The sequence below is a fragment of the Rhamphochromis longiceps genome, linkage group LG20 (assembly GCF_057381845.1).
Source record: "Rhamphochromis longiceps isolate RC_006_pf linkage group LG20, R_longiceps_female_GT1.1, whole genome shotgun sequence".
In the NCBI taxonomy this organism is placed as follows: Eukaryota; Metazoa; Chordata; class Actinopteri; order Cichliformes; family Cichlidae; genus Rhamphochromis; species Rhamphochromis longiceps.
The window spans coordinates 27,126,463-27,147,167 of record NC_140576.1 but is presented as its reverse complement, the minus strand read 5'-3'; the positions used below and the strand labels follow the sequence as shown (position 1 = coordinate 27,147,167).

Here is a 20,705-nt window from a genome sequence, read left to right as displayed (position 1 = left end):
CGTGCAAAGCTGAGAAACATGGCAAGGGGATAATGGGAGGCTGCAGGGCAGTTGGAGAGTGTTTTCATCAGCATATGGTGCTTCAGCCACTGAAAAGAAAGGATCTCCCTCCCAGATAGCAGTCTCCAGCAGCATTACATTAGATTTCGTAACATCTGTGCTGTAATCACACATTTCTAAAATTGGATCTGCTTCAGCAAGTCTCCTCTGTGTGTATAGATTTGGAAGTCCCACATCACTACAACTAAAGCACATTTGAGACATGACTTATTCATGGAAATGTGTCTCTGGTCTGGTTCTTGGCTTAAAGCAAGCAAGACTTAAATCTGCAATTTATTTTAAAAAAAATAACAATTAAATATTCATTTGCATGTACTGTACTTTTCCCACAGCCTCACCTGGGCCTGTCACTTTGCATTATGTATGCATTACTAGTTAGATTACAGCATTACAGTCACGTGCATGTAAGAAAAGGGACACATTCAATATGGCTGTAAGATAAGCATAAAGAAGAAGTCACATGACGCAGCTCCAACAACTGAATCGTGCAGTCTCTGGTGAGTCACCTTGCTATGGATGATTTGATAATCGGTACATTCACACATCACTACAATAACACAATCCTATCCTATATGGAAAAACAGCGTGTGCAATGGCAAAAAAAAAAAAAAAAAAAAAAAAGCGCTCGGTAGGTAAAAAAGGATAGAGTGCAAAAGAGTCATGCCTACATATATAGTTTATCCATGCTGCAGGGACACATTTAATTGCATTTTATCATCCAAAGAATACAAATGCACTGCACTGACTTATTCTGTTTAATAATTAAAGGGATGTGTTTGTACAGCGTGAATTGGTTCAACAATATTTCCAGCCAACATACCAGTTTGTATAGCTCTGATACGCTGATCTGATCCGGATCCACCATTTCAAACTCTTTTCTGGGAACAAGGTCTAAGCCAAGGTGTCTGATGGGAGAGGGATTTGGTGTGAGTAAAGAAAAACAGAGGGGGAAAAGACATTAGAGGTTTTAGCTCAAATGAAACAAAGGTGTCATATCACCATAATAAAATCTGCAAACATTCCTTAATAACAGTGGTTCTGAGTGCACACCACTTACTCCACAATTTTCATCAAGTTGAAATTTACCTGAAACTTAGCATAATAATAGTCACTATAAATCCATATAAAGCTCACGAATAAATCCAAACAAAACATACTCGGGAACATTAAATAGCAATTGCTAAGATTGCTAAGCGATTGCCTGATTTGTTACAGATTTAGCAGCTAATTTTCCTCACGTGAATCTTGGTTAGCTGACATAAATATATACAGTACGGAGCAGAAATACACAAGAGAAACACCTGCCCTTAACCATTTTAACCCAAATAAACCATATACTGTGTACAGGTTGGTGTATCACCCACACAGAATAAAAAAAAGTTAATTTTTTTAAGGCTACAGCACCACATCCAGCAGACAATATTAGATCATTTTATTCCAGCAGTTCAGTAAGACATTTCTGTCATCCCTGGAAACCCGTAGTAGAACGAGGATTTATGGGTTTGAATGGTACTTAACCACTCAACATGAGTTTGCATTATAGTAACCCACTAAAGGGGTTAAGAACAGTACTGGAATAATTGTGCTCTGTTGCCAGGTACAGTTGTCTCATGTGGTTGCATCTCATACTGTAACTCTTGACTTAAGCAAAACTGTGCAGCCTTAACTCGTGAAGCACTCTGCGCGGACCATGAAATTAGATCACTGCAGCTCTCAGATCAGCATGCACCACACACTGACCTCAACTCGCATGATAAACGACTCCATACTTTAAGAGTTTGTATATTTGATTCCAAGCACGATATGCACAAATATTGACCAAGTAAAGTTGTTTAAAGTGAATTTTATGGCCAAAAATCTCTAAATCTGTTTTTAAACTGACAGATTTTCCCTCCACCTAGAGCTCTTCCTTGGCTGAACTGAAACCCTCGCATCATTATTTCTGTTATGGATGCCTGTCACAGCTCAGTTGGAAGGGGTTTGAAACTGGCAACAGTAAGAATATGGCTTTACAGTTCCTCCGGGGGGATTTGCATTGACTTTAAGCTGCTTCAGATTCACTCATCTGCTAAATGACCATAAAATTACATCACAGCAATGCTCTTACACACCCACTCATCCACTGTGGCAGATCTCTCCAGTGTCATTTGTATTTATTTTTTTATTCTTTGGTGGCCAGTAGTTTGAAACAAATGTTTGCTTTATAGCATGACTTCGCTTAACCCACTCTCTTAATCTCAGTGCACTCAGTGCGAGTGTTACTCACTCATTGCCCCAGTCAAGCCGTACGGTGATGTGGCGCTTGATCTCGCGAGTCTGGTCTTGGGCGAGGTGACCCTGGATCAGCTGCCGACGAAGGTCAATGAGCTCATTCATCACATGGCGCAGTTTATGGAATAGATCTACCTTGTGTTTCTGTATTTAAAGAAGGCAAAAAAGTTAGGTTTGGGATATACAAATTCACCAAAAAAAACAAGAGATTAAAAACTCTCTCTCCATGGGTCTGAAATAAGAATTCAGTGATTTCATTTTACATTCAGGCCAAACAGGAGATCAAGACAAAATCATGCTTTGAATCCAGGCCTCTGCCAGCCCGTGCAGGCTGCAGAACAATATGTGTTGCAACTGAGTTTCAAGCCCACTGGTTTTGTTAATGAAACGGGAAAAAAAATACAGTTCCCTCACAAATCTGCTTTGACCTCATCACAGTAATGAATTTCATCACCATCTCTCACGGACCAAGAACAACAGTTTTAATTCAGGCATTCTCTGTTCTCCCTAATGGTATGACAAGCCCACATAACCACCCAGGTTTGTTTACATAAACGCAAAGATTAAACACCACTACGATGCCAATATAAATTTAATGAGGATAAACACTACATGCTTTCAAAGGCTGGTAGCTGCTGAAAACAAAGATTTTTGTCAGGGTTGATGAGCCCTTTCAGTCTGCTATTTACGTGCATTATAATGGATACACAGCTATGCTTAGGCCATTGCTCCCGGAAGTAATACCATGAATTCTAATTGGCAACAATAAGGTGAAATGTATCAACATCTAGCCAATGCCGCATCCTACAGGGGGGTGAGCACCAAAACCAGCACTGTTAAATCAGGGCTTCATATTAGTCGAGCTTCAGAGGAAGTTACATCACCACTCCAATGCCGGAGGCTGCTTAGTTGCTCAGAGCATGAGCAGTCCTCAGTGAGAGGTTATGTAAAAACTCGTTGCCTGTTCTGCAACATAGCCGCTCAGCTCCCGAACTCAAAACCCTACCAACCACTTCTGCCTGCCCCCTCGACACTTAGCAGGATTAAGGATGCTTTAGGTTTCCAGTAATCACTTTTTGCCCGGCAAAGTAAAGGCTGAGTGAAGGTAGTGGATCTTAAGAAAGGCAGGCCAAGATCAATAAATGGCAGAATGACACAGCATGAAATTGCATACGACAGGTCTGTAGGCCATTATCTGTGTCCAACCACCATGTCTGTTCTACATAGATAGTACATGAAAATACAGGGTGACAGTCAGAACGACATGGAGTGGAGAAATATCTTAAGGAGATGTCGCAGGACTATATTTCTAGCGAATCACTACTTCTGTCGGCAAAACCTTATTTTACCAGGTGTTGAATTGTGAGCAGGAAAGAAAACATGATTCCATCAAACCACTTAGGGGAATGCAAATGAAGCAACGGTGGATGCATTTTCTTTGCGAAAGCTGTTTTGTCAAATCCCTTGGAAATCTTAGTAATCTCAGGTCCACACGCACATTTATTGCTTGGTGGTTTGTTTTGATATAAGCAAGATGTACTGTAATATACCGCTACTGACCACATAGAGCTGCTTCCACAAAACGCCCCATTCCTGCAGTGTGGAGGTGGTCTCTGTGATAATAGGGTCCTCGAGGGGTACCACCGTCTCGCACAGCCTACAGCGAAAAAACATGAATTTCAAATCAATCCCTGAAGCATCAATACAACTGGTACAAAAAAATATTCATACTACACAATATGAAGACTCGTCTTAAAATTGCAGCATTTGCCTCTTTATTTTAGAAAAGCTGCATAATGAAAATGTTGTATTTAGCATGAAACTGTGTTTTCAACATATAGTTTTCTTTTTCAGCTGTTCTTTTGTAGGTTTGCTGCTGTGCTTGGGATCATTGTCCTGCTGCATGAGCCCTAGACTCTAAAATACTTTGGTATACAGAGGAGTTCGTGGTCAACTCAACGACTGCAACATACTCAGATTTTGTGGCAAATCCGGTGCGTAATGGCCAAACATCTCCACTTTGGTCTCGTCTGTCCAAATGACATTCTTCCAGAAGTCTTGTGGTTTGCTAAGATGCAGCTTTGCAAACATAAGCCGTGCTGCCATGTCCTTTTTAGAGAGAAGAGACTTTCTCCTGGAAACCCTTCTAAGCAAGCCATACTTAAATATGGTCTGACACTAGGGTGAATTTGCTTGGACTTTCACTCCTGAGACAATGAGCAGCTTTCATGAATGCTTTCTTATTCCTCACTGTACCATGATGGACTCTGTATTGCTTGGAAATGGCCTTATAACCCTGCCCACACTGATGAGTAGCAACGGTTACTTCTTTAAGATCATTGCTGATACCTTTCCTCCTTGGCACTGTGTTAATACACACCTGAATGCCCCAAACCATAAAACTGCAAAAACTTCTGCTTTTACACATTTGCTGATGATTAGTGAATAAAATGCATTTGAGTAGCTGCACCTAGCTGCTACTTAACCTACCAGTAAGGGAGTACTTAGTTTTGACATGCTCTTTATGGATTTTTGACTCAATTTTTTGTTGGAATAAATAATAACACAATATAAGATGTCATGTTTTTCTAGCTCATCTCAGATTATATTTATTGTAAGACCCGCCAAGGACCACGTGATTTTTATTATGTTCTGATATGTAAAATCTTAGAGTTGAAAGAGGGTTCACTTTGTTTTACCATGACTGTACATATGATAAATGATTAATAGAGAACAATAAAAAGAAATGCCTCTCTTTTAATAAATTCTTTGGTGTTATCTAAAACATATTCTGAAGTAGGTCACATCAAAGAACATACACTATTTCTATTGTACACTATCAGATTTAAATTATAATATCAGTATGAATACTGGAGATCCTGGTGTTGGTATCACACTGAAACTTAATTTAATGGTATTTCCCACTCCCAGCTGTCTCCAGATTAGCTTAGAAATGGGTGAAGTCACAATTACACATCAATATAACTGTTTCAATGAGGAATTATGTCATTATTCTCTGAATGCAGTTAGGAAACAGGGTGGAGCTAGCCAATAAAAACCATAACACTCATCCTTCTTGTGTGACCACATTCATGGGGAAATATTAAAGCAAAGGTTAGATGCTTGTGAAGCTCTGGCTTCCAACTTTTATACTGTATAACATTTTAGAACAACGCAGGCATCTCCATTCATTGCACAGTGAGTGGGGGTGATTGTCTGTGGTGGGGATGCTTTGGGAGAACTACACAGATGCAGTAGGTGTGTCAGCTCATTAACTCCATGAGACAGCAAAGCAGATTTCCCAAACTGCAGCTCCTGGAGCGAGGAAGTATAATAATGTCAATTTTGAAGCCTGTACTTTTAATTGTTTCGGTGAAAATGAGAGTTTTCCTGCTATGTGGTAACTCAAATGGAGGATGGTGATATAAGAGCAAACTCCTGATTCACACTGAGCTACAGACACAGAGCTCTTCTGCCTGTTTTTCTCTGTTCCGTTCTGGCCCCGCACACCCATGGCCGGCTATTGTTACCAGATGCATGTAGAGGACTGCAGTGTACAGTGTGTGTGTGTGTGTGTGTGTGTGTGTGTGTGTGTGTGTGTGTGTGTGTGTGTGTGCGCGTGCATGTCAGCAGCTGTCAGGTGGTAATTCTCCAGACGATGGCATTGTCACTAATCAGTGGTGAAGCAAAATTAGATGGCAAAGGAGGGAGGGATCTGCATCCACTGACATTGATCAGTTGATTAATCAGTATCACACTGGCTGTGTAATGAGAGAAAGAAAGCTCCATCAACTCTATCAGCGCCAATAGATCTGACCAGTAAAAACAAACATATCACCCTCTTGTCATCCAGCAGTATGTCTCAATAAAGGCCTGATTTTGATGGTGATGGATCACTGCTGCTGAAGTTGTACATAACATCATTGGCAGTGTATTTCGAGCAGCACACGCCCTTCTAAATGAAATTCTCAGTACTGCAAAGGATTTTACTTTAACTGTGTCAACTTAAACATAAAAAAGTCATTTACACATGATGACATGTTTCTTTTATGCAAAAGGTGTTCCTTCACCCTAATTTTAGTGAAGCTATTGGGATTGACGCTGGCAGAAGGGCTTGCCAATATAAATCTGTCAGTCTCTGACACGCTATGCATACCTTTAGAAATGCTCCAAATTAGGCTGAATGAGAGTAAAAAGCACCATAATTATCATAGTGATTGTTTCCAAAACAATACACTTTATCTCTTACTGATGGAGAAAACTCTATAAATCCAATTATGCCACAAAACAGTCCAAAAAACATAATTAGTTTTATTTACTAGCAGATCAACTCCTTAAAGCCACCCGCTGTTAATAAAAAGACTAAATTGGACTCTCAATTGGACTCTTACAGTGAAAATTGTGCAGGGATTCAAGATCACGTGCAAAGACAAGCAAACAGCAAAGGGAAAAAATAGTTATGCTTTTATAGTTTGATATGTATGCATCCTAATTACAAAGTAGGGAACTTTTTTGCAACTGCAGCTGTTGCTAACAATATAGCTGTGGTCTGGGTATCTTAAAATGGTTTACAGCATTCGTGTCTTGAGGGGCTCGAGGGCCTCGAGGGCCTGTGCTATTACAAGATGTATAATTTAGCTCCGCTAATCTTGCTTAACAGGACTGTTTGGGTGTGATTTGATCACATTTATTTAACAGCTCAGGGAAAATGTGCAAAACACTGCACTACTATTGATGTACACTCAGTGAAATGTTGCTAAACTTTGATTTGGGAAATATGTGGCATTGCTTTATTTCTAACCTCTGCTGGCTGTGAAAAAAATGCATAAAAAGTACTTAAGACAACCACATCAGTTCTACTTTTGTCACAAACATGTCTGCTTTTCTAAAGAGTTGATCAGGAAAATACGCTCACTTGTGTTATGCCTGTATTAACTCCTTGTTAAGCCAATGGTATCAACATAATGCATTTAGACATATAGACATGGTCAAGATGAAGAATGGGGAAAAGGGGATTTAAGTGGCTTTCCACGTGACATGGCTGTTGGTGCTAGACAGGCCGCTCTGAGTATTCCAGAAAGTGCTGATCTACTGCAACTTTCCCAAACACCCATCTCTGAGGTTTACAGAGAATGATCTGAAAAAGATAAAATATGGCAGTTTTCTGGGAGAAAATGCCTGGTGGATGCCAGAGGTCAGAGGCGAATGACCAGACTGCTTGGAGCTGATAGGAAGGCAACAGTAACTCACATAATCACTTGTGTTACAACCAAAGCAGAAGAGCATCTCTCGAATGCACAACACATCACACGTTGAAGCAAATAGGTTACAGCAGAAGAAGAACACCACATCGGGTGCCACTCCTGTCAGCTAGGAACAGGAAACTGAAGCTGCAATTCGCACAGGCGCACCAAAATTGGACATCATTGGAAAACTGTTGCCTGGTCTGTTGAATTATTTCTGCTGTGATGTTCAGATCACCTAAATATGTGAAAGCATGTTGTACCTTGTATCAACAACTCAGGTTGTTGTTGGGGGCGTTATGGTCATGGGTATATTCTCTTGGTACACCTCAGTACCAAGCTGAGTAACGTTTAAATGTCACATAACACCTGAGATACTTTGTTACCTTTTTGCCTTCCACACCCATAGTGCAGCCATCTTCTGATGGCTGATCCAGCAGGATAACGTGTCATGTCAAGTTCAGATAATCTACAACCATTTTCTTAAACTGACATTGAGTTCACTGTACTCAAATGACCTCCACAGTCACCAAACCTCAATCAAGCAGAGAGGTGGTGAAACAGGAGATGCACATCATGGGTGTGCAGCTGAAAAATCTCCATTAAGTGCGTGACGCTATCATGTCAACATGGATCAAAATCTCAGAGAAATGTCTCCAGCTGAGATATTTACGGCCTTTACATAAAGTAAAGTTATGTTTCTGATATCAGTTATAATGCTTCATTCTGTTTCATTTGCAAGGGAAAGTCGTCCTGATGAGTTCCTATTTTGGGACAAGAATGCTATCAGCTAGAGTGGACACCCTGTGGTGCAGTTTGAAAATCAGATTTGAGACTGACATTCTGTGCTCTATTTAGGATGCTGCACATGCTTGAATAAAAACACTCAATCATACAGCTTACCCTCTGTTTGTCACTGTAGATTTCTTCAAGTGGACATAGCTGACTGGGAAAATACCCTGTGGATGGAGGACAGAGCAACGATGTTATTGGGTGTGACAGGATTACATGTCTAATTCTCCAGCACCATGTGACCAAACCTATTGTGTTATGTTTGTGTTATTAGGTAGTCTATCCTAAACCGTGTTAGCTGCAGCAACTGGACATTTTTTAATTCATTTTGTTGCTGGCAAAACATTATATGCTGAGAGAAGTGTAATAATTGCTTTACATGTATTTTTACATTTTCTGCTGTGTGTTTAGAATTCCTGTAAAAAGGTGCAGAGACAGGAGGCAGAGCAAAGTGCAGGATACCTATTGTGTGTTGGCTTAGCGGCAGAAGGGCACGAGAGACTGAGTGGTGCTGGCTGCCACCCTTGCAGTTCATATTTCTTATTCTAATCTACCAGATGTGAAGAATTGGCCAGAGTGAGCACAAGTAATTCTCTCAGCTCGGAGAGAGTATGGGGGCGAATAAACGTGGGCAGCGGAGTACATAACAAAATGGAGGGGTGTTAGTAAGAACTGTAAATAGCTGATGAGAGTAGAGAAGGACAGCATGTAGCCACTAACACCTACATTTACCAGGACTGGACAGCATTTGTGTTTTCTTTAAAACACTCCAGCAACACTGCATATTACTTAAGCTTCTGACACTTCATTTTTAAGCAAACTGAGACACAATGAATTGCAAAAATTACCCTCAGCTTTTATCTTTCTAACAGCAGATTTGGTATTTTGCTTCTGATGGCATTGCTTTTATTATGAACATGCAACATTTAGGCAACATTTAGATATCTGCTGTTAGCACAATGAGTTTCCACACTGCTGTGCTGTGGTGAGCAATGATGCTTGCTGAACACTTCCATACTCTATGGGAGGCAGATATATGTTAACCATGTAGTATTGAATTAGTGCAGCTATTGATCTCTCTTAGCTGTGATGGCGCTAACTGTGGTGCATCTACAGCCTCTTCCCACTGAGCAGATAGCAGAGGATTTATCTTAATAATGACGCCGCATGAACAGACTCTCAACAGAGAACTAAGACTTTTAGATTTGGCCTCTCCGTCTCGCCTTTCAGCTGAACTTTCTTTCTATTTGCACTTCTCCCGTGTAAACTATCTGTGATATGGATTAGAATTAAACTGAAGTTATTAGGATTTTTTAAATAGCTTGTTTTGGTAAAATGAAGTTAATAACTGCACCATCTGCTGGTTGAAAGGAAAAAACAATTTGAATCGTCCACAGAATTCTGCTCATGGAAGCCAGAAGCGGTACATATTTTACTACAGCACAGCATATGCATAGAACATATCTATATTGCACTTTTTCTTTTCTCATCATCATATATTCTTTATTTGTGAATAAAACATTAAAGCTGTCATATATCTGCACCATAAAGTCAGAACATCTTGGTTAAAATGTGTCTTTTTAAAAGCACCTCTGGAAAATACAGGTCAGGAATCTTCTATTTTTGTCAAATCAAAGCCATATTCGATAAGTTCATCAGCCATTAAGGTCTTTGTTGTCTAGACACGGTTATTTCTGGTGGTGCACATCTCTCATATCGCATTATCATTCACAAAAAAACGATTAAGGCTTTGATAAAAGCTTCGTGTGGAGCTCACATTCTATTGCAGGGCAGCCATTTTTATAAACGTGTTCATGACACTTGATTTGTCTGCTATAATCTTAACTTTACTAGTCTGCAGTCTTTGAAAAGTGCTGAATTATTAAAGGAGCCCACACTTGCAGAGATATAACACATCGACTGCTAACAGTGTCTTTTTGCCTTTGCATGCAAATAAAAATATGAGTCTTACAATGCCTTATGCTGACCTAATTTCAATGCAGAATAGTGAAGGTATGGAAATTATCACACTATTAAAAGTGATTAAAGATGCTCTAATTACCTTGATAGAAGGCTTCTTGGTAGAGAACCCTCTGTACCAGCCTAAAGAAAGAGGGGAATTCACATGAGAAAGGTTCACCCTCACAAAAAATAACAATAATATAATAAAATGTTAATCTTTCAAGTCTCCATTCTGCTGTGTCTCCATTGGTTTGAAGAGTTTCAAAGTGAAATGTTTTAACTCATGGTCTGGATACTAAATAGTCAATGTAATTACATGAAATAAACAAATCTATGACAATAATATCTAAACTATCAGGCTAGTTCAGCATTATATGCTTTGTAGACTCAAACAATATCAGTTATACAACCGTCTTTCAAAAAATGGTAATAAGGTGTTTAATGTAAATAAGAACAAAATGCAGAGATTTGTGAATCATTTAAAAGCTAACATGCCAGTTTACAAACTGAGACAGTTTATTGGTTTTCACGGTGTATTGAATGTTTTCCAATGACAGATTTGGAGTCACTGAATATTGGTTTTCAGCCTTTTTCATTTTAATGTAAAGAGATTTCTTCAGAGTCACAGAATCTGTTACTAGTAATAGAAATAATCTGGCTATGATACAGTTTTTACATTTGATGTTATCGTAGTTAATGGTTTGCAAGTCAGTCTGTTCAAATGTACTAGTGTTTTTAAGATTTACACAGGGTGCTAACTCTTTTTTATCATTTAAGCCTTTATAGGGCACTAACTGAAATAGCTGTAAATTCAAACTGTCAGCACCAGAGTTTTTGGAAGGTATTATAAGAAGCTTTTTGTACTGTTTTGCAAATTTTTTTCACTGTTTTGTGGAAAATCAAGCTACCATATCTGGTTAATCACCCAATTAACCAGACTAAGGGTTAAAACCGCATCAATGGTATGAGTCAAATTCCTGTTATCTATGTCACTACAGTCTCTAAAAGATAAGCCTCAGAGTTATTATTTTTACTGTTTTTAATTTGAAAAGAACAATTGTTCAGGGAGACAGGAAATCCGTCTGGAACCAAACAACTCTTTATAAAAAGACAAAGTAAAGTGTGCTTCACAACCTTTAGACAGTTAGCATCTTCTTTTAAATTTATTTTGGCAGTATAATGTTGTTTTCTTTCTTACCATCAGATAGTGCTTTGTTTTTTGTTTATTTGGCCCAAAAAGTAGTGACATTACTCATTCTAAAAAGTAAACAGCAAACCCAATAAAAGCACGTAATAATAAACTAGTTTAGATAACTGAAAAGGAATAAGCTCCATTATACATTCAGTGTTGACATAAGAGACCGGGCTGATTTTACCTTCACTCTTTTCCAGGATCTGTACAGTTTCCCCAATCTCCAGGACCAACGCCTGGCATATTGGTGACCGGAAGTTGCAGATTACTGTGCAGAAGGAAAAAAAAACGAATCAAATGATTAGATATCAAGTCATGAAAAAGCATTTAGCCATACAGCACTTTTTAATGTAACTGCTGTTAACAAAAGTCACATCACAGATTTAAGATCTATGCTTGCTTTCATCTTTGTGGCCTCTGATTGAGCAGGGAACATCCCTCTTCACTGTCATGTCTTCACACGGCATGTGTTTTGGGTTTGTATCGGGGCAGTCAATGCATCGCTTTAATAAGCTGTTTAATGCAAATATCTAAACACAGTGTCACACAGGAAGCACAGCTTAGCGAACTGTAAACAAGCTCCCACCCTGAAGTGGGTAGTCATTTTAATAAGCAATTAATTCTTAAGCGACCTGATTTTTTCTTATGTTAAGTTAATTGAACTATCCCAAAAATAGAGCCCACACAAACTGCTAAGTAATACTGCTAAACGGTGATTTATCACAAGTTCTTATTAGCAGAAATCTTTCATGCCACCTGCTTTTTTTTTTGCTGTACCAGCTTCAGTAACAGCCACTGACTCAAACGCTGATGACATGATTATTCTTTGGGGAGAAGAAGCCACAGTGAAGGCCTTAAAAATTGCATCAGCTCTGGAGCTGGATTTTGTCTCTGCAGCACTGCAGCTCGGCAACATGAGCCACGGAACAAACAATATACAAGCCCCAGTAAAGACAAACTTGTTTAATAATGACGGCACTCCGCTGATGATTTTAAAAACCTACAAATGGTGGCCCTTCAAGGAGAGTTTGGCGTGAATCATTATGCTAATGAACTAGCCAGGGGAACCAGTGAGGGGGAGGAAGGGAAGGAGGAGCCTGAGCTCAGCTCCGTTGCCTGTTTGAGGATAGCGAGCGCTCAGTTCCTGTGCTGGGGTAACTATGGCAACAGATCATCACAAACTGGAGGGCTTTCTTCACTGTAACTGCTGCAGGATCAGGGCATTTTAAAATGGCAAGCTTATGGATGCTGCATTGCACTAGAGTTCAGATGTATTAGGAAGAGAGATGGGCAGACTCAAAGAGCATCCTTGTCACCTTTTCCGTTCTGCCTCCAGTCAGGGCTAAGTATTTCCTATTTCAGAGTCCTATTCTTTAATGGACTCGATTTCATTTGAATTGCAAAACCTGCACTCACAGCATCTGAAAACTCTTCAGCGGAGGCCACGTCAGAACAAGATGAGATTGTCATGTTAGACAGAGTTGGGCACAGAACGCAGGCTCATATTTTCAAAGTCCTCCCTCACAAAACCTCCAAGCTGTGTAAACACACAGACACACACTTGTTTCATTGTGCCTAAGAGCTGCGGAGCATTAGCATATCTTCAAAACATAACCAACAAAATTCAGCTTCAGACTTCGACATGTTGAACGTAGGATGTTGGAAGGAATGACGGGACAGGGAGTAGAAAATGTTGGCAAAAAGCAAACATTTTCCACTCCGCAACAGTATACCAGCCCAGACTGTCCCTCTATTTAGTTGAATTCATGATCCACATGGCATCTGAGGGCTGCTATTGTGTAACCAGTAAGTCATTGGAAGGAATTATGGGGATTGAGCACAGCAGGAGACTCCTGCTGTCCTCTCACCTACATTGTTCCATGTATGACATAAATACACGTCGATTCTTCCATAAGAGCCACCTGGTTTAATTTATTTGTCAGCTATTAAACACATCTTTCTGAAAGTTTAGCTTTGGGAGTCTAGCTTCTAGGTTGTGACTTTCAGAGCTGAGTGAAAGCACAAAAAGGATTTTCATAAATAATTTATAATCAGCAGCAAATGAGTGAAAATGAGCTCATGGCTTTATCATTCTTTCAGAAAGTGTAAGCGCAGCAATTTTCCAGAATAATGAATTCAATCTAAGTTAGAAAGAGAACCGCACAGACAAACGTACATGCTTACTGTATTGCATCAACAGGCGAAAATACAAACTCAAAGCTTTTAAGAGTTCAGTATTCTGTGTTGGCACAGAGAATGCAGACAAGCTGCAGTTGGGTTTCTATGACAGCACTCAGCCTTCATCATAAACACCTCACATGTGACAAAAGAGGCACAATCCTTGGATTATCTTATGCGAAACGTTCCAGCGTTATAGCAAGCATCACACTGGTCACCTACTACAGAGAATCACCGAGGGGGAGTAGACTCAAATTGGAGAATGTGAATCACGCCATCGTGAGAATCGTGAGACTCGCTCACACTTTTCCTCTGTCGGGCCATTACTTTCTAACTCACTTCTTTTCACCAGCAGTGCTGTCACCAATGGTGTGTAGGAAAAAGGCTAATATAATCAGAAAATGTGGGAACAGACTCAGCGTGGTTTTTGAAATAGTAAGCTGACTGCATGAGTGAACACCAAAGTCCCCCTTGACTCAATCCTGTAGTGATGAAATGGTAAATGGTAAATGGCCTGCATTTGTATAGCGCTTTGCTCAGTCCCTAAGGACCCCAAAGCGCTTTACACTACATTCAGTCATTCACCCATTCACACACACATTCACACACTGGTGACGGCAAGCTACATTGTAGCCACAGCTGCCCTGGGGCGCACTGACAGAGGCGAGGCTGCCGGACACTGGCGCCACCGGGCCCTCTGACCAAGTGTAAAAGTGTCTTTCAAGCAATGATTGCAGATAAATGTGGCAATTGAGAACCCCAAACTTCCAACCCATCCACATCTCCACAGTGTTAAAAGAGAGAATTGTAGCACCACAAACACTTTGCCGAAGTCAAAGCGTTTGTCACGTATCAGATTTGGATCAGCTAAGCAAACACCAATACTAATGAAGAGGTGTAAATCCAGATTAAAAGAAAGGATAGACTCTTTTAAAGCAAACGTATTTAACTCTTGCTGTTTTAAATTCATTGTAATACACTGAATTAAATGAACAATTTTCCACTGAGTCTGAAACTTCAGGGAGGTTAAAATACCCAAATCCATTTCTACTAGTTGTGTAGAAAACCGAGAATTATGATAAAAATGACTAAACATTAACAGACCATTAAACATGAAAGAAAAACGTGCTGTGAAACAATGCAATAGAAACAGTAGAAACAATGATTAAAAGTTAAATATCAACAGATATTTTTATGTGAAATTGGCACATTCCAGAAATATGGATGCTGTGTTTAGAATTTATTCGTTTCTCGGTGATGCTGTTTGCTTGTCCATTTGCGTTAAAAAACAGTAAGTCACATTTTGAGTTTATCTGCTATCAGTGACATTACTAGCTGAGATGACAGGATATGCACTCCGTCCATAAAAATATTTTACTCTACACGCTTGTTTAGCATCAGTCTATTGTGTGTTTGTTTAAGTCTCATCTTTGACCTGTTTTCCTTGTCTACCCTTCTCTTTCCTGTTACTCCTGAGACATGTCTATCTCTGAAATAAAATCAATTCTCCCTTTGTACAACAGACGAAGGAGATGTTTGTATTGCTTCCAGTGTAAACACTGACTGTTGCTGTCATGTGCTGAAAAATGTTTCACTGCTATATGTAATAGAGTGACATTTTAAACAGAGCCATATGGCCTTGCTTGAGAAGTAGTGATAGACACATACAGTGCCTAACTGCATGATGGCCCGCAGGGGAGAAATATTCTGCAGAGAAGGTGGTAATGCCATCAAAAACCTGCCAGTACAACAGTAAACACTGTTATGGATTATAAATTGTCTGCTGTATTTTCAAACAACTGAGTGCTAATGGCACCACTGTAGTGAGAAATGCTTTATCAAAGAGGACACTATGCTCATCTATGCTGCAGTGATGGCGTGAACTTATTTACATGTGTTTCCTTTTGCCTTTTAGTTCCAGTGAGCCATAACAGGTAGAACGTATGCACACTATGGAAGTCCTGCTTTCCTGGATTGAATAGTCCTGTCCCAGATCTCTGGTAAGTTAAAAATTACACAATGGTCTTTGGGCTTCGCCCACTGAGTCATGGAGTTCAGCACGACTTGAATGCACACTCACTTGCTGAGACACGTTACTGCACCGAAGTCTTGCCAACCAAGCGATTTCTGCCACAGAGGCAGAGGAGCATTTCACTATATCTGCTTCCAAATTAGTGTCCCAGAAATCTAGCCATGCCACCCAACTGCAGGAGTGTGTGTAACTTTTAAATTCCTGTGTACACGACTGTCACACCATTAACACTACCTATTTTTATTGTTTTATTGCTAGTGACAAGTTAGCAAAGCGACAAGACAGGAAACGTAATAATGATAAGCTGATCCTGTGGCCGTGATGAAACGAGCTTGCTAAACTTTCCACTGCAGATATAGGAAGGATGGATGAAACTGGAGAAATGCTACTTTGGGCGGATGTCTGTAATCCCACTGTCAGCTGAACATTATCTCTGTCTTTTATTCTGTCATGAAAACATTTTATCCTAAACTTGTCTGTTTCAGACGACGGCCTTGACTGCTTGATTATTTGGTGCTTTGCATCTGAGCCACATCCATGTAGCCACAGATGAAGACATCTGATTCATTTCTCATGTGGGCAGGTACTGACTTGCAGTCTGAGCTCTTTCCAATTAAAATGTAAAGGAATATTGCTGCCTATATGAGAAAAATCCATCAGTGACTCATTTGTGCACAAGAAAAAGGAACATTTTCAGCTTGTAGGAAGAAAAGATTTCAAGAAAACTAATTTTAGGCTTGTGATTTAACAGTAATCATTTCAATATTATGTTATTGTGTTATTTTTAACTCCTGGCATCCTCAGAGTTATGTTATATCACAATGTTTTAGCATAATGGCTTGTATTTTTAGCTACTTTTGACAAACTGAGAACTAATTCCTATCTGAAAAACAAGGCAAATTATTATAAACGTAACTGTGCATTAGGATAAACTACACTGGCCATTTTAAAGTTAGGGTAAACAGCACTAGCAGATATAGAAACAAAAATTTCCGACATAAACACAAACAAAAACCAAACGAGGCCAGGATTGTAAGAAAGCCATTAACGTTTCATGAGGGGTCTTCAGCTGCCTCCTTTTAAATGGAGCCTGTGAAGATAACAGAAAAAAGAAAGGCCCGGTTGGCTGCTGACGGACCACATCTCTGTTTCATATCTGCGCATGGTAATTTGGGTAATATGAGAAAATATTACACGCAGTGACATAATAAGGCAAGAAGATAGGGGGAAAATGCAAAATGGTGCCACTAACACCACAGATGAGGCAGGAGAGGGACTGATAGCAGGCTTTTGGGGCTGTATTACCATTTATCGCAACAGTTCAGCAGCGTGGGCTTCATCTGCAGTGATGCCGGAGAAATACTGAACCTCGCGAGCCAGCATGTTGTCTGAGGCAGAGGGGGGATATTCACCGGAGCGATGTGTTCAGCTTTCAGAAGGTACAGTGTGTACCGAGTAGGTACACGGTGGCTCTGCTTCCCCGCATTTCAGCACCGTGGACAGCGTCATCTCCAGATTCCAGCACCACGGACAGCGCCAGGTCACTCCGCACTGACTGGCGCGTTGGCTGCGCCGAACTGTTGCTTCCACCCCCCCACCCCCCCCACCACCAACACAAAACTACCTTCTCCTCCCCTGTTAAAACACCCCCCACCCCTAGATGTTTGCGCTTGGAAAAGTACTGCAGTGATTTCTGCGATGGACGGAAGGATGGAAGAACACGGGGACGATTAGATGCAGCAGCTGGAAGTGGTGATGTTATGGTAGGGCTGCCGCTTGGGGTTCTCCGCCTGCGGTCTTTCTGAAACCATCATGACCAACGCAATGCCTCCAAAAAAAGTGTATATGTGTGGGCGTGTGTATGAAGGGGGGGGGGGGGGGGGGGTATCATGTGCGACTCAGTACGAGTAGCCCTACAAGTATAAGAAGCAGCAGAGCATCTGGACATGACTCATTCCCCTAATGAAAACCCTCTGTAGTGTATTCTCGCCATAGTCACTTCGGGACTCAACAGTCAATTTATAAACACCTTCCGGGATCTTGTGACGGCATTTTTTTGCATCCACTGGTTATTAAATCGTGTACAGCTCGCTTTTGTTCTCCATAAAATGTTGTCATGAGCCCAGGATGCTGCTCAAAGTACACGCGCACACACACACACACACACACACACAGAAAATGTAAAGAGTGGTACTTTGCAGTCCCTGCTGCTGCGGCACCAAGCACGTCAGTTTTATTGTTTTTGGGGGGGTTGTGGGTTTTTTTGTTTGTTTGTTTGTTTTTTTGTCTACAGGTAGACTTCAGCTTCACTCCAGCCTACACCTGTTGGAGGGACGCAGTCACGATGCCCCCTCGTGGTTTCAAAACAAATTGCGCCCTCCCCCCATTACACGCGCTCGGAAGAAGAAAAGGCTAAACCGCTACATTGACGCATTTTTATATATGTGTGAATAAAACCACCAAACTAAAGACTGGGAGCGCATTTAACGGGCCGCCTGCGGTTGTGTAAAGACCGTGATGGCATCTTTAAGGTGGCTGGTTGTAGGCTGTATCATCCCACGCAATTTCCCCTCTCTATGCAGGCACTGTGCGTGTATATCAGCCATTATAAGTCTGTGTTTTTCATTTGATGTAATGGGCTTAATAGTATGGGGGGGAAATCAGGCTGCATAGCCAATGCGGGATTTCGAAGAACAAAATTTGGGTGTTTTCTCTTGTAAAAACTGTCATCGAGAGGCTGAATGAATAAAGTCAAGTTAAAAAAAAAACAGACAACAAAACTAGAAACCAAGCATCGTTAATTAGCATTAAAAAGGTGTTGTCGACTCACCAACTCCGATTTTCTCCTCTTCAGTAGGTATCCACATATTTGGTTATTTTCCCTTCGGTAGAGCAAGCCACATTATGTCGATATCGTGAGATGATGCTGCTAAAAATGAGAGCTCAAGGCTACAAATTATCCTGGTTGCTGATACATGGGACTACATGTCTCGACCGGAATCAGTATCCTGACGTTCGTGTGTAGAAGGGGGGAGGAAGGACCATCAAAGCCTCGATGTCTCAGCTCTATTATGTCCCGGCGTGTGTCTCTAGCCTGATGCAGTCTCTGTGTCCACCTAATGTAACGCACACACGCATATACGCACGCGCACGCGGTGAGCGGTTTTTTGTTCTCCACAAAAGAAATTTTTTTTCTCTTTTTTTTTTTTATTGCAGACGCATTTCAGCTGGAACTGAGAGATTCGTTTTCCTCGAAGCTTATTTATTTATTTTCTTTGTGCTTCTCTTCTTTCCTCGGATTTCATCCGCTCAAGTCTGTCTCGTCCACAGAGAGCTACCCAGCGTGAACGCGCGGGATCGCTCGATAATTAGTAGGTAATAGGTCGCGATATTTGATCACCGGTCCAAACTGCCGAGTTGGTGCAAGAAAATACTGAGAAAACTGCAATATACCCAAAGCTGCGCCATCTTCGCGGTCGTCACATGACTTGTTTTGTCAACACTGATGTGTCAAGCATTTGCAAATATATGCACGATCTCTCTCTCTCTCTCTCTGTATGGTACTTTCATCCATCAAAAACACAAACTGCATTTTCTCCTGCTAGGACGCTCATGCTGACTGGCTGGCAGTCTGCCTCTCTTTGTGTGTGTATGTGTGTGTGTGAATGTTTTATTTTAGTGGAGCTGTTGGGCATAAAGAAAAGCTCCCAGTGATGCACATCAGGCCTGACCGTGTGGGGAAGTACCTCCTGGTTGAGTCATTTCAAAGAAACGGACCCACTACCCGCGATGCTTTGTCATAGTGCAGTCATGCTCCCACAAAGGAGAGATGGAACTTTGATCCTTTGAATTTGACTGATGGGTTTGACAAGCTGGGTTTCCCAAATGACCTGCATCCCAACACCTCTGTCTGGTTTATGGATGGCTTTCACGGTCTGATATTTGACTTTCCATTATTTATTCACAAGCGTGGATTATAAAATCAAAGATTACTGGACATTAGTAGAGACTTAATTTTGGACATAGACTTAAGACTGCTGCACTCGAGAGCAGTTTGTGTTTTTCTTCTTTTTCCAGTCCACACATTGTTGAAATAAATTCCCAGGACTGAATATTAGCAGTTTAAGTGTTCAGTTACATTTTCATTTTCACACCTGGATGTTCAAATTATGTTTCAAAGCTTCCAGGCTGCTGGGAAAAAACTAGTGATCCAGTTCAATTCAGTTCAGTTTTATTTATATAGCACCAAATCACAACAATGGTCGCCTCAAAGTAAAGACCCTACAACAATACAGAGAAAAAGACAACAATCAAATGTTCCAAGTGCAAGCATGTGCTTTGGTGACAGTGGGAATGAAAAACTCCCTTTTAACAGGAAGAAGCCTCTGGCAGAACAAGACTTACAGAGGACCAGCCATCTGTAGTCATTAACGATATATTTGCCCATTAATATCCTCAAGGCTTAAAAAACCCTCACATTTAAATAAGTCAAAGCATGTACGTGTGCAAATAATATAAAATACCCAGGCCACACAGTAATTTTCCTTCAGGTTGCCAAAACCATAGCTCTTTAACAAATGAATGTGATCAACACTCAGCCGTGTAGATTTAAACAGCTTTTAGAGCAAACAGCTCGACTGTAAGCCCATTAATTTGGATTTTAGGGACATGTATATGATGCAGTGAATTTAGCTGAAACACTGGGTGTCACAGTATGACTCACTGCTTTTAAAATGCTGTGTGGGGTAATGAGTAACTCTATGAACATCAGTTTTCTGTGAAACTTCAAGGCCGTGGAGTTTGTTCATGAGGTATAAAAATCCCTGCAACCTAATGCCAGTAAATGCATTCATCCTAGAACTCCATCAATGCTTTTTCTCAAAATATTTGCTTTTCATCCACCGAGCAGACCGACATTGATTGAAATGTTCTCATATATGCAGGAAAATAATACACAACCAGAGAACTGATGTTT

General features: G+C 40.6%; 1 protein-coding gene across 1 annotated transcript in view; it reads right to left on the bottom strand.

The window, feature by feature from the left end:
* LOC146645510 (dedicator of cytokinesis protein 3-like) overlaps nt 1–19,001 on the bottom strand; it is a 53,301-nt gene extending 34,300 nt beyond the window's left edge. Inside the window, exons 1-7 of the mRNA XM_085393841.1 lie at nt 18,561–19,001; nt 11,705–11,788; nt 10,429–10,469; nt 8,478–8,533; nt 3,892–3,988; nt 2,327–2,475; nt 881–965 (exon numbers count right to left, since the gene is read on the bottom strand). Of these exons, the coding sequence (XP_085249967.1) occupies nt 881–965; nt 2,327–2,475; nt 3,892–3,988; nt 8,478–8,533; nt 10,429–10,469; nt 11,705–11,788; nt 18,561–18,597 (549 nt within the window). The 5' untranslated portion in view covers nt 18,598–19,001. The remainder of the gene's footprint in view (nt 1–880; nt 966–2,326; nt 2,476–3,891; nt 3,989–8,477; nt 8,534–10,428; nt 10,470–11,704; nt 11,789–18,560) is intronic.
* Between the last annotated feature and the right edge of the window lie 1,704 nt (nt 19,002–20,705).